Below are 13,163 nucleotides of genomic sequence, written 5' to 3'. Positions count from 1 at the left end.
CCAGTTCTGAGTTCTCTATTCTATTCCATTTGTCAATGTATCTGTTTTTGTACCAATACCATACTGTCTTAATGATTACAGCTTTGTAGTAGAGGCTAAAGTCTGGGATTGTGATTCCTCCCATTTTGGTTTTCTTCTTCAATATTACTTTGGCTATTTGGGGTCTTTTGTGGTTCCACACAAATTTTAGGATAGTTTGTTCTAGTTTTGAGAAAAATGCTGGTGCAATTTTGATTGGGATTGCATTGAATGTGTAGATAGCTTTGGGTAGTAATGACATTTTAACAATATTTATTCTTCTGATCCATGAGCATGGAATGTTTTTCCATTTCTTTGTGTCTTCTTCAATTTCCTTCAATAGTTTTCTATAGTTTTCGTCATACGGATCTCTTATATCTTTGGTTAGGTTTATTCCTAGCTATTTTATGAAGTTTTTTTGTGTAGTTGTGAATGGGATCAATTTCTTGATTTCTCTTTCTGTTGCTTCACCAGTAGTGTATAAAAATGCAACCGATTTCTGTACGTTGATTTTGTACCCTGCAACTTTGCTGAATTCATAGATCAGTTCTAGTAGGCTACTGGTGGAGTCTGTCGGGTTTTCTATGTAGAGTATCATGTCATCTGTGAAAAGTGAAAGTTTGACTTCTTTGCCAATTCTGATGCCTTTTATTTCCTTTTGTTGTCTGATGATTGATGCTAACACTGTTCAACAACGGTGGTGAGAGTGGACATCCCTGTCATGTTCGTGACTTCAGGGGGAAAGCTCTCAGTTTTTCCCCATTGAGGATGATGTTAGCTGAAGGCTTCTCATAGATGGCTTTTATGATGTTTAAATAAGTTCCTTCCATCCCAACTTTCTTGAGGGTCTTAATTAAGAAGGGATGCTGTATTTTGTTAAATGCTTTTTTTGCATCTGTCGACAGGATCATATGGGTTTTATCTTTTCTTTTGTTAATGTGATGTATCACATTGATTGATTTGTGAATATTGAACCAGCCCTGTAACCCAGGAATGAATCCCACTTGATCATGGTGGATAATTCTTTTTATGTGCTGTTGGATTCAGTTTGCAGGTATCTTGTTGAGGATTTTTGCATCCGTATTCATCAACGATATTGGCCTGTAGTTCTCTTTTCTTCTGAGTCTCTGTCTAGCTTGGGAATCAAAGTGATGCTGGCTTCATAGAATGAGTCTGGAAATTTTCCTTCGATTTCTATTTTTGGAATAGCTTGAGAAGAATGAGTATTAACACTGTTTTAAATGTCTGGTAGACTTCCCCAGGGAAGCCACCTGGCCCAGGGCTCTTATTTGTTGGGAGATTTTTGATAACTGATTCAGTTTCTTCACTAGTTATGGGTCTGTTTTGAGTTTCTATCTCTTCCCATGTGAATTTTATTAGTGAGTGTGTGTTTAGGTATTTGTCCATTTCTTCTCAGTTGTTGGCATATAATTTTTCATAGTATTCTTTGATAATTGCTTGTATTTCTGAGAGGTTGGTTGTACTAAGTCCATTTTCATTCATGATTTTGTCTATATGGGTGCTCTGTCTTTTCCTTTTGAGAATCCTGGCTAGAGGTTTGTCAATTTTGTTTATTTTTTTAAAAAACCAACTCTTGGTGTCATTGATCTGTTGAACTGTTCTTTTGGATTCTATATTGTTTATTTCTGCCAAGATTTTTATTATTTCTCTTCTGCTACTGGGTCTGGGGTACTCTTGTTGCTCCCCTTATAGTTCCTTTAGGTGCACTGTTAGATTTTGTACTTGCGCTTTTTCTAATTTCTTGAAGTAGACATAGAGTGCAATGTACTTTCCTGTTAGGACTGCCTTTGTCGCATTCCACAGAGTTTGAATTGTTGTATTTTCATTTTCATTTGTTTCCATATATTTTTAATTTCTTCTCCAATTGCCTGATTGGCCCATTCATTCTTTAGAAGGGTGTTCTTTAACCTCCATGTTTTTGGAGGTTTTCCAGACTTTTTCCTGTGGCTGATTTCACGTTTCATAGCATTCTGATCTGAAAGTGTGCATGGTATGATCTCAATTCTTTTATATTTATTGAGGGCTGATTTATGTCCCAGTATGTGATCTATCTTGGAGAATGTGCCATGCGCACTTGAAAAGAAAGGGAATTCCATGGCCTCAGGATGTAGAGTTCTAAATACATCTGTCAAATCCATCTGGTCCAATGTGTCATTCAAGTCCATTGTTTCTTTAGTGATTTTCTGTTTCATTGATCTATCCATTGCTGTAAGTGAAGTATTAATATAAAGTCCCCTGCTATTAGCACATTCTTATCCATAAGATGGTTTCTGTTTGGATTAATTGTTTTATGTATTTAGGTGCTTCTGTATTTGGTCCATAGACATTTATAATCGTTAGCTCTTCCTGATGGATCGAGCCTGTAATTATTGCCCTTTTTCATCTCTTGTTACTGCCTTTACTTTAAAGTCCAGTTATTGTGATATAAGTGTAGCTACTCCAGCTTTATTTTGACTTCCAGTAGCATGATAGTTATTTCTCCATCCCCTTACTTTCAACCTGAAGGTCTCCTCAGGTCTAAAATGAGTTTCTTGTAGACAGCAAATAGATGGATTTTGTTTTTTTATCCATTCTGCTCCCCTATGTCTTTTGATTGGAGCATTTAGTCCATTTACATTCAGTGTTATTATTGAAAAATATGGGTTTAGAGTCATTGTGTCCTTTGTGGGATTCATGCTTGTGGTAGTGTCTCTTGTACCTTGTGTTCCTTGCAACATTTCCCTCTTAGAGTTCCCCTCAGGATTTCTTGTAGGGCTGGTTTTATGGCGACAAATTCTTTCAGTTTGTGCTTATTTGGGAAGACTTTTATGTCTCCTTCTATTCTGAATGACAGGCTTGCTGGATAGAGAATTCTTGCCTGCACATTTTTTCTGTTCATCACATTGAATGTTTCCTGCCATTCCTTTCTGGCCTGCCAAGTTTCAGTAGATAGGTCTGTCACCATTCTGATAGATTTTCCTTTGTATGTTAGGGCCCTTTTATCCCTAGCTGCTTTCAGAATTCTCTCTTTGTCCTTATATTTTGCGAGTTTCACTATGATATGTCGGGCAGATTCAAGTTACGTCTGAGGGGAGTTCTCTGTGCCTCTTGGATTTCAGTGTCTGTTTCCTTCCCCAGATTGAGGATGTTCTTAGCTATAATTTGTTCAAGGACTCCTTCAGTGCCTTTCCCTCTCTCTTCCTCTTCTGGAATCCTATGATACGGATACTGTTCCATTTGATTATATCTTTTTGCTCTTGCACTCTCCTTTCATGTTCCTGGATCAGTTTACCTCTCTTTTTCTTGGCTTCCTTTTTCTTTCATTGTGTCTTCTAATTCACCTATTCTCCTTTCTGCCTCTTCAATCTGTGCGTTGGTCGCCTCCATTTTATTATGCATCTCACTTATAGCATTTTTAAATTCATCACAACTATTTTTAAGCTCCATAGTCTTTGTAGCAGTAGTTTCTCTGATGTCTTTCTTGCCTTTTTCAAGCCCAGCGATTAATTTTGTGACTATTTTTCTAAATTCTTCTTCAGTTATGTTGCCTCTATCTGTTTTGAGCAGTTCTTTAGCTGTCATTTTTTCCTGGAATTTCTTTAGAGGAGAGTTCTTCTATCTGATCATTTAGGTTAGCTTTCTGTCTTTTGTTAGCTTTAAAAGCTTGTTATGCACGCTGCCCCTGTGAGTACTGCTGTATTAAAGAAGGCTCTTTGACTGTCCAGGTCCTGTCTGTTCTGGAAGTGTTCTTTGAATGGTGTCTCTTGGTCTCTCTTGTTGAGACTTTGATTATTTTATTTCTCTACTCGTAGTGGTATTTGAGACTCTCCATCATGTGTGCTTTGGCTTGTTTCTTGAGGTAGCCACTATATGGTTTCCTCAGCGGACTCGGTCTCCTTTTCCTCTGTAAGGGTTCTTACAGCTTCAGGCCTTATCTGTTTGAGAGATGGGGGTGAGTGAAATGTACGGAACTCCCCACTTCTACACCATCTTGGCTCTTCCTTGAAGAGACTTTTTTGCAATGCATATTCATTCCTGCTTTGTTGAAGATTAGTTGACTATATAGTCGTAGGTCCATTTCTGATTTTACTGTTCTCTTCCATTGATCCATGTGCCTGCTTTTATGACAGTACTAGATTGTCTTAATGATTACAGATTTATAATATAGCATGATATCCAAAATTGTGATGCCTCCAGTTTTGTTTTTCTTCTTTGGCTATTTGGGGTCTTTTGTGGTTCCATGCAAATTTTAGGATTTTTCCTTCTAGTTCTGTGAAAAATGCTTGTGTTATATAGATGGGTTTTCATTAAATATGTAGATGTTTTGGGTAGTATCAACATTTTAACAATGTTTTTCTAATCCATGAACATGGAATCTTTTCCATTTCTTTGTGTCCTCTTTGATTTATTTTATAAGTGTTATATAGTTTTAGGAGTATAGATCTTTTACCTCTTTGGTTAGGTTTATTCTTAAGTATCTAATTGCTTTTGGTGCAATTGCAAATAGGATCAATTCCTTGATTTCTTTTTCTGCTGTATTGTTATTGATATCTCGAAATGCAACCAATTAATGTACATTGATTTTTTAGCCTGCAACTTTACTTAACTCATGTATTAAATCTAGTAATTTTTTGGTGGGGTCTTTTGGGTTTTCTACATAGAGTATCATGTCATATGCATGTAGTGAAAGTGACTTTTTCCTGGCCAGTTTGGATGCTTTTATTTCTTTTTGTTGTCTGATTGCTGAGGCTAAGACTTCCAGTTCTATATTAAATAGTAATGGTGATAATGGACATCCTTGTCTTCTTCTTGACCATTTAGTTAAAGCTCTTAGTTTTTCCCAATTGAGGATGATATTAGTTATGGGTCATTCATATGTGACCTTTATGATGTTAAGGTGTCTCCCTATTTCGTTGAGGGTTTTTATTTGGAATGTGTGCTGTATTTTGTCAAATGCTTTTTATGCATCTATGGGAGGATAATATGGTTCTTATCTTTTCTTTATAATGTGGTGTATCATGTTGATTCATATGCAAGTATTGAACCACCGTTACATCCCCCTTGATCGTGGTGAATGATTCTTTTAGTGTACTGTTGGATTTGTTTTGTTAGTATCTTATTGAGAATTTTTGCATCCATGTTCATTAGGGATATTGGCGTATAATTCTCCTTTATTAGTCGGGTCTTTGGTTTTGGAATCAATACTAGCCTTGTAGAAGGAGTTTGGACATTTTCCTTCCATTTCTGTTTTTTGGAACAGTTTGAGAAGAACAGGTATTAAGTCTTTTTTAAATGTCTTGAGGAATTCCCTTGGAAAGCCATCTGGCCCTGAACTTTTTTGTTTTTTTGGGAGATTTTTGGTTACTGATTCAATTTCTTTGCTAGTTATGGGTGGGTCTGTTCATATTTTCTATTTCTTCCTGTTTCAGTTTTGGTAGTTTGTATGTTTCTAGTAATTTGTCCATTTCTTCCAGATTGCCCAATTTGTTGGCAATTGTAATATATTTATGCCATGGAATATTCATCCTTAAAAAAGGAGGAAATCTTCCCATCTGTGACAACATGGAGGAACGTGGAGGATGTTATGCTAAGTGAAGTAAGCCATGCACACAAGGACAAGTAATACATGATCTCACTTATATGTGCTCTCTAAAATAGTCAAACTCAAGGCAAGGAAGAAAATGGTAGTTGCCAGGACCTGAGGACAGGGAGAAATGGGGAAATGTTGGTCAAATGGTACTAAGTTTCACTTATACAATATAAGTAAGTTCTGGCGATTTAATATACAGTAATATGACTATATTTAAAAATAGCATATTGTAAACTTGAAATTTTCCTGAGCGTTGAACTTACATGTTCTCATCACACACACACACACACACACACACACACACACACACACAATGATCGCTATATGAGGTGGATATGTTAATTAGCTTGATTGTAGCAATTACTTTACTATATGTGTATATATGAACATCCGGTTTTATATTTTAAATATATACATATTTATTTGTCAATTATTCCTCAGAAAGGTAGAAAAATGATTTTAATTCAGATGAAACAATTTATGAAAGTTTTATATGCTTTTAAGTGTGCTTTTTCTTTTTTCTAGTCATCATCAACTGTTCCAGATTTAATTCCGCTTTATCTAGAAATGCATATTGTGGTGGATAAATCTTTGGTATGTGTTTTTCTTTTTCTTTGCTTTAAATATTTGGTGTGAATGTATGATTGTCCCTAGCAAGAAAGGAACTTAAAAATTCCAAATCTTTGGGGTGCCTGGGTGGCTCAGTCGGTTAAGCGTCCAACTTCGGCTCAGGTCATGATTTCACGGTTTGTGGGTTCGAACCCTGCGTCGGGCTCTGTGCTGACAGCTAGCTCAGAGCCTGGAGCCTGTTTCAGATTCTGTGTCTCCGTCTCTCTCTGAGCCTCCCCTGCTCACACTCTCTCTCTCTCTCTCTCTCTCTCTCAGAAATAAATAAAAAGCTTAAAAAAAAAATTCCAAATCTTTGACCACATGTCATAGAGAGAACAGTGAAAACACTTGGAAACAGAAAAGCCAAATACTCAAAATTACATAATTCTTTCATTTGTTTTTTTTAAAATTTTTTAATGTCTTATTTATTTCTGAGAGAGAGCGAGAGAGAGACAGCGTGAGCAGGGGAGGGTGAGAGAGAGAGAGAGAGATACAGAATCTGAAACAGCATCCAGGCTCTGAGCTGGCTGTCAGCACAGAGCCCAATGTGGGGCTCAAACCCACAAACCGTGAGATCATGACCTCAGCTGAAGTTGTACGCTTAACCAACTGAGCCACCCAGGCACCCCTTTATTTGTATTGTTTAATTTACATCCAAGTTAGTTAACATATAGTGCAATAATGATTTCAGGAATAGAACCCAGTGATTCATCCCCTATGTATAACACCCTGTGCTCATCCCAACCAGTGTCTTCCTCAATACACCTTGCCCATTTAGCCATCCTCCCACCCACAATCCCTCTAGGAAACCTCAGTTTGCTCTTTATATTTAAGAGTCTCTTATGTTTTGTCCCTCTCCCTGTTTTTATTTTATTTTTGCTTCTCTTCCCATATGTTCATCTGTTTTGGATCTTAAACTTCACATATGAGTGAAGTCATGTGATGTTTGTCTTTCTAATTTCGCTTAGCATAATCTCATCTAGTTCCATCCATGTTGTTGCAAAAGGCAAGATTTCATTCTTTTTGATTGCCAAGTAATACTCCATTTATATATATATAACATCTTCTATATCCATTCATTTGTCAATTGACATTTTCCATATTTTGACTATTCTCTATAGAGCTGCAATAAACATTGGGGTGCATGTGTCCCTTCAAAACAGCACATCTGTAACCTTTGGATAAATACCTAGGAGTGCAATTGCTGGGTTGTAGGGTAGTTCTATTTTTAATTTTTTGAGGAACCTCCATAGTGTTTTCCAGACTGATCATACTAGTTTGCTTTCCCACTAACAGTGCAAAAGGGTTCCTCTTTCTCTGCATCCTTGCCAACATCTGTTGTTGTCAGAGTTGTTAATGTTAGCCATTGTGACAGGTGTGAGGTGGTATTTCATTGTGGTTTTTATTTGTATTTCTCTGATGATGAGTGATGTTGAGCATTTTTTATGTATCTTTTGGCCATCTGAATGTCTTCTTTTTGTAAACTTTTTCTTAGTGTTTATTTATTTTTAAGAGAGAGAGAAAACAGAGTGTGAGCTGGGGAGGGGCAGAGAGAGAGGGAGACAAAATCTGAAGCAGGATCCAGGCTCCGAGCTGTCAGCATAAAGCCTGACATGGTGCTCGAACTCACAAACTGTGAGATCATTACCTGAGCCAAAGTCGGACACTTAACTGACTGAGACACCCAGGCACCCCAGCCATCTGAATGTCTTCTAATGAAAAGTGTCTATTCATGATTTTGCCCATTTCTTCACTAGGTTATTTGTTTTTTTGGGGGGTCTTGAATTTGATAAGTTCTTGGGGCACCTGGGTGGCTCAGTTGGTTAAGCGTCCAACTTCAGCTTAGGTCATGATCTCGTGGTTTGTGGGTTCAAGCCCTGTGGTCAGGCTCTGGCTGGCAGCTCAGAGCCTGGGCCCTGCCTCAGATTCTGTGTCTTCCTCTCTCTCTGCCTCTCCCTCACTCATATTCTGTGTCTCTCAAAAGTAAACATTAAAAACTTTTTAATTTTTTTAACCTTTATTTTTGAGAGACGGAGAGATGGATCATGAGCAGGGGAGGGCTAGAGAGAGAGAGAGGGAGACACAGAATCTGAATCAGGTTCCAAGCTCTGAGCTGTCAGCACAGAGCCCTACAGGGGGCTCTAACTCATGAACTGTGGGATCATGACCTGAGCTGAAGTCGGCTGCTTAACAGACTGAGCCACCCAGGTACCCCTAGAAACTTTTTAAGAAAACAGTCTATTTGACAAGTTCTTTATAGATTTTGGATACTTAACCCTATCTGATATGTCATTTGCAAATATCTTCTCTCATTCCATCCATTGCCTTTTAGTTTTGTTGATTGTTTCTTTTAGCGTGCAGAAGCTTTTTATCTTGATGAGTCCAAATAATTCATTTTTGCTTTTGTTTCTTGCCTCTAAACACATGTTCAGTAAGAAGTTGCTGCACTGAGGTCAGAGAGTTTTTTGCCTGCTTTTTCCTTGAGGATTTTGGTGGCTCTCTGTCTTACATTTAGGTCTTTCATCCATTTTGAGTTCATTTTTGTGTATGGCGTAAGATAGTGGTCCAGGTTTAGTCTTCTGCCTGTTTCTGTCCAGGTTCCCAACACCACTTGCTGAAGAGACTGTCTTTATTCCATTGGATATTCTTTCCTGTTTTGTCAAAGATTAGTTGGCCATATATTTGTGGGTCCGCTTCTGAGTTCCCTATTCTGTTCCATTGATCTCGTTTGTGTATCCGTTTCTGGGTTCTCTATTCTGTTCCACTGATCTGGTGTTTTTGTGCCAAAGTTATACTGTCTTAACAACTACAGGTTTGTAATACATCTTGGAGTCTGGGATTGTGATGCCTCCAGCATTGGTTTTCTTTTTCAAGATTGCTTTGGCTGTTTGGGGTCTTTTTTGGTTCCATAAAAACTTTAGGATTCTTTGTTCTAGCTCTGTGAAGAATGCTGGTGTTATTTTGATAGGAATTGCATTGAAAATGTAGATTTGTTTGGGTAGTATTGACGTTTTAACAATATTTGTTCTTCCTATCCAGGAGCATGGAATATTTTTCTATTTTTTTGTGTATTCTTCAATTTCTTTCATAATTTCTATAGCTTTCAGTGTATAGATCTTTAACCTCTTTGGTTAAGTTAATTCCTAGATTATTATGGTTTTTGGTGCAATTGAAAATGGGATCTATTCCTTGATTTCTCTTTCTGTTGCTTCATTTTTGGTGTATAGAAATGCAACTGATTTCTGTGCATTGATTTTATATCCTGCGACTTTGCTAAGTTCATTGATCAGTTCTAGTAGTTTTTTGGTGGAGTATTTGGGGTTTTCCATATAGAGTATCATGTCGTTTGTGAAGAGTGAAAGTTTGACTTCCTCCTTGCCAATTTGGATGTCTTTTATTCCTTGGTGTTGTCTAATTGCTGAGGCTAGGAACTCCAATACTATGTTGAATAACAGTGGTGAGAGTGGACATCCCTATCATGTTCCTGATCTTAGGGGGAAGCTCTCAGTTTTTCCCCATTGAGGATTATACTAGTGGATATTCTGTGTGCACTCAAGAAAAATGTGTATTCTACTCTTTAGGATGAAATGTTCTGAATATATCTGTTAAGTCCATCCAGCCCAGTGTGTCATTTTAAAGCCATTGTTTCCTTGTTGGTTTTCTGTTTAGATGATGTGTCCATTGCTGTAAGTGGGGTGTTGAAGTCTCCTACTATTATGGTATTGTCATCAGTGAGTTTCTTTATGTTTGTGATTAATTGATTTATATAGTTGGGTGTTTCATGTTGGGGCCATAAATGTTTACAATTGTTAGATTTATTGGTGGATAGACCTCTTAATTATGATATAATACCCTTCTTCATCTCTTGTTACAGTCTTTATTTTAAAATTTAGATTGTCTGATAATAAGTATGTATACTCCAGCTTTCTTTTGGTGACCATTACCATGATAGATGGTTCTCCATCCCCTTACTTTCAATCTGAAGGTGTCTTTAGGTCTAAAATGGGTCTCTTGTAAACAGCATATGGGTGGATCTTGTTTTGTTATCCATTCTGTTACCCTCTGTCTTTTGATTGGAGTGTTTAGTTCATTGACATTTAGAGTGAGTATTGAAATATATGAACTTACTGCCGAAGTGTTTCCCTGTAGGTTTGGAGTTTCTGGTGGTGCTCTCTGGCTCTTTCTAGTTATTGTTGCTTTTGGTCGTTTTTGTTTTGTTTCATCTTTTCTCCCTTCAGAGAGTCCCCCTTAAAATTTCTTGCAAGGTTGGTTTAGTGGTTATGAACTCCTTTAGTTTTTGTTTGTCTGGGAAACTCTTTATCTCTCCAAAATTACATATTTCTATCAGAAATGTTTTCTTTGAAATCTTTACAGAAAAATACTGAATAACAAACTGATTTTTAGGGTGATATTTCACATTTTTAGGAACTTTCTCAATTTATAGTAATTTTAATGGTGATATTTGTTTTAAGTGAGAAGTTTTAAGTTTTTAGTCTTTGTTTCAGGGCACTTGAAGAGCAGTATGTAGTCTGTAGGGAATGTTTTGACCTATAAAGTATTCATTGGCACAAAAATGATGATAATACAATGAGAACTGCTTACATTAATGTATCAGGATTGTTTTGTCCTGTTTTGTTTTAGAGCAGTTTTTAAAGGTTCACTTGTTCCAGTGCATTGTTTACCTGGTGTAAACATACCTTTAGATCCTGGATTCCCCAAAACTATTTGAGGACCTCTGAACTTTGGGACCTTGGGATGACAACTTAGTTTGCACTCAATCAGGTGTAGCTTTATTTCCTCTAAATTTCAGAGAGTTTAGAAAACAGGGATAAAAATATACTTTCCAGAATTTATTCTAATGATAAGCATTTGATTGTCACACCTATGGAATACTACAGAGAATGTGAATGAAACACATTATCAGTTCTATTTGTAGAATTGTAGAGCTTGTCAGGAAGCCAGAGTTGAGATTCAGACAGGATTTATAGAAGGATATGAAAACACTTGATTTATTGGAATATAGGAGAAAAGGGCAATTTTGAAAGAAAATTAAGATATTTCTAGTAATGATAACTGACTGAATCTCCAGGGAATATTCTGGATTGTAATAAAAATTATTTTTTTCAGCATTATGTTACAAATTTTGAGAGTTGTCTTAAAAACTTCGTGTCCAGATTGCCAGGTTTACAAACCATATGATGCTGATTAAACTTCCCTTTTCTATGTTTTTATACATATTTACATATTCCTTAATAAAACAAACTTTGAGCCAACTATGGCATCTATGTTACTAGATATTGGGCATATAAAGAAGAGCAATAGTGATATTGTCTTCAGTAACTTCACAGATTTTTAAATCCACAATTGTAGTCTAGAGAATTCAATGCTGTGCTAGAGGGAAACATATATATGATATATATATCATATATGATATATATACATACACACTGGACATGTATAAAAACATAGTCCAGTGATGGAGAAAGACATGGAAACGCATAGCTATAACCTGGAGTACTGTAAGAGCATGCAAGTAGGTGTTCTAAAATGTATGCTTTGTTATTATTCATGTATGGTGGAGCCAATGGATCAGGAGATGAAATTGCTTTTGGAGAGAGTTTGTTATTGACAGTTACCAAGAGGAGAGAGTGTGCCACATCCTCCAGAAGCCATATGGGGGAATAATAAGATATATCTGGAGACAGAGGCAGCGAGGGGAAAACATGGGCAGGAGAGGTGATTATGGTTTCTGTGGGAAAGAACAGGTGAGGCGAGGTAAAGAGGTTTAACAGTGGCTAGCCTGAATAATTTCAGTGTGTTCTCGGATGTAAGGGTTGTCTCTAGTTGTCTGAAACCTAACTCTTGGGTGATTAGGGAAGGGGAATAGTGGCTTGTGAGTGTGAGTTCTTATAAAGAAGGTAGTTGGAGGATAGGCTGTGGATTAGTTAATTTGGATAATGAGGTGAGGGTGGGGCCAGGGAAGACTTGGTGCAAAACCTTTCCTTGCAAAGACACATAAATATGAAAGAAGTTTCTTTTGAAAAAATCCTGCAAATTTAGTACGGTTAATACAAGTGATTGAAGAAGGAAAGTAGAAAGAAGTAAATTGAAGAATGATGCCATATTTGGATTTTATCCTAAGTAATGGAGAGTCATTAAAAAGATTTTAAGCAGGAGGGTGACATGTTCATGTTTTCATTTTAGAATCATCATTTTTGTAATAGTGTAGGGAATGGATTGAAGAAGGAGGAGCTATTTAAGAGACCATTCCAGTAACCAAAGTGAACATTTATGGATTAATAATATTAGTAATAGAAAAAAAAATAAGGTACTGATGAGGGTGAATTAGAAGGACTTAAAGTTGATTTGAATTATTAATTTACTTAATAAATTTAATGAGGATCATGTAGCTGCCAGTTACCATTCTATTTACTTAGGATAAAAATGTGAATATAACAGAAAAAAAATTTATTACTGTGGAACATCTAGTATCATAAATGTGGGAGGTCGTAGATGATAATACCATTAGTTAAAGTAGTGGAAATGTAAGTAGGAGCAGATTTTTGAGGCAGATGGTGAGTTTAGTTTTAGATATGTTTAATTTGAGGTTCCTGTGGAAAATGGAAGGGATTTATTTATTTATAAATAATTTATGTTTTTAAATTTACTTCCAAGTTAGCATACAGTGCAACAATGATTACAGGAGTAGATTCCTTAATGCCTCTTACCCATTTAGCCCTTTCCCCCCTCCCACAACTCCTCCAACAACCCTCTGTTTGTTCTCTATATTTAAGAGTTTCTTATGTTTTGCTCCCCTCCCTGTTTTTATATTATTATTTTTGCTTCCGTTCCCTTATGTTCATCTATTTTGTGTCTTAAAGTCCTGATGTGAGTGAAGTCATGATATTTGCCTTTCTCTGACTAATTTTGTTTAGCATAATACTCT

At 36.6% G+C, this 13,163-nt stretch overlaps 1 protein-coding gene across 4 annotated transcripts in view; it reads left to right on the top strand.

Annotated features, from left to right (window-relative positions):
• The window catches only part of ADAM32 (ADAM metallopeptidase domain 32), a 144,279-nt gene that overhangs the window by 34,726 nt on the left and 96,390 nt on the right, over positions 1-13,163 (top strand). For all 4 annotated transcript variants that reach the window (XM_039242496.1, XM_039242497.1, XM_039242499.1 and 1 more), the window contains exon 7: positions 6,134-6,202. In XM_039242496.1, the coding sequence (XP_039098427.1) occupies positions 6,134-6,202 (69 nt within the window). The remainder of the gene's footprint in view (positions 1-6,133; positions 6,203-13,163) is intronic.

This window comes from Hyaena hyaena, unplaced genomic scaffold (assembly GCF_003009895.1).
Source record: "Hyaena hyaena isolate Hyena2069 unplaced genomic scaffold, ASM300989v1 scaffold_215, whole genome shotgun sequence".
In the NCBI taxonomy this organism is placed as follows: Eukaryota; Metazoa; Chordata; class Mammalia; order Carnivora; family Hyaenidae; genus Hyaena; species Hyaena hyaena.
This window is presented reverse-complemented; position numbering and strand designations above follow the sequence as displayed.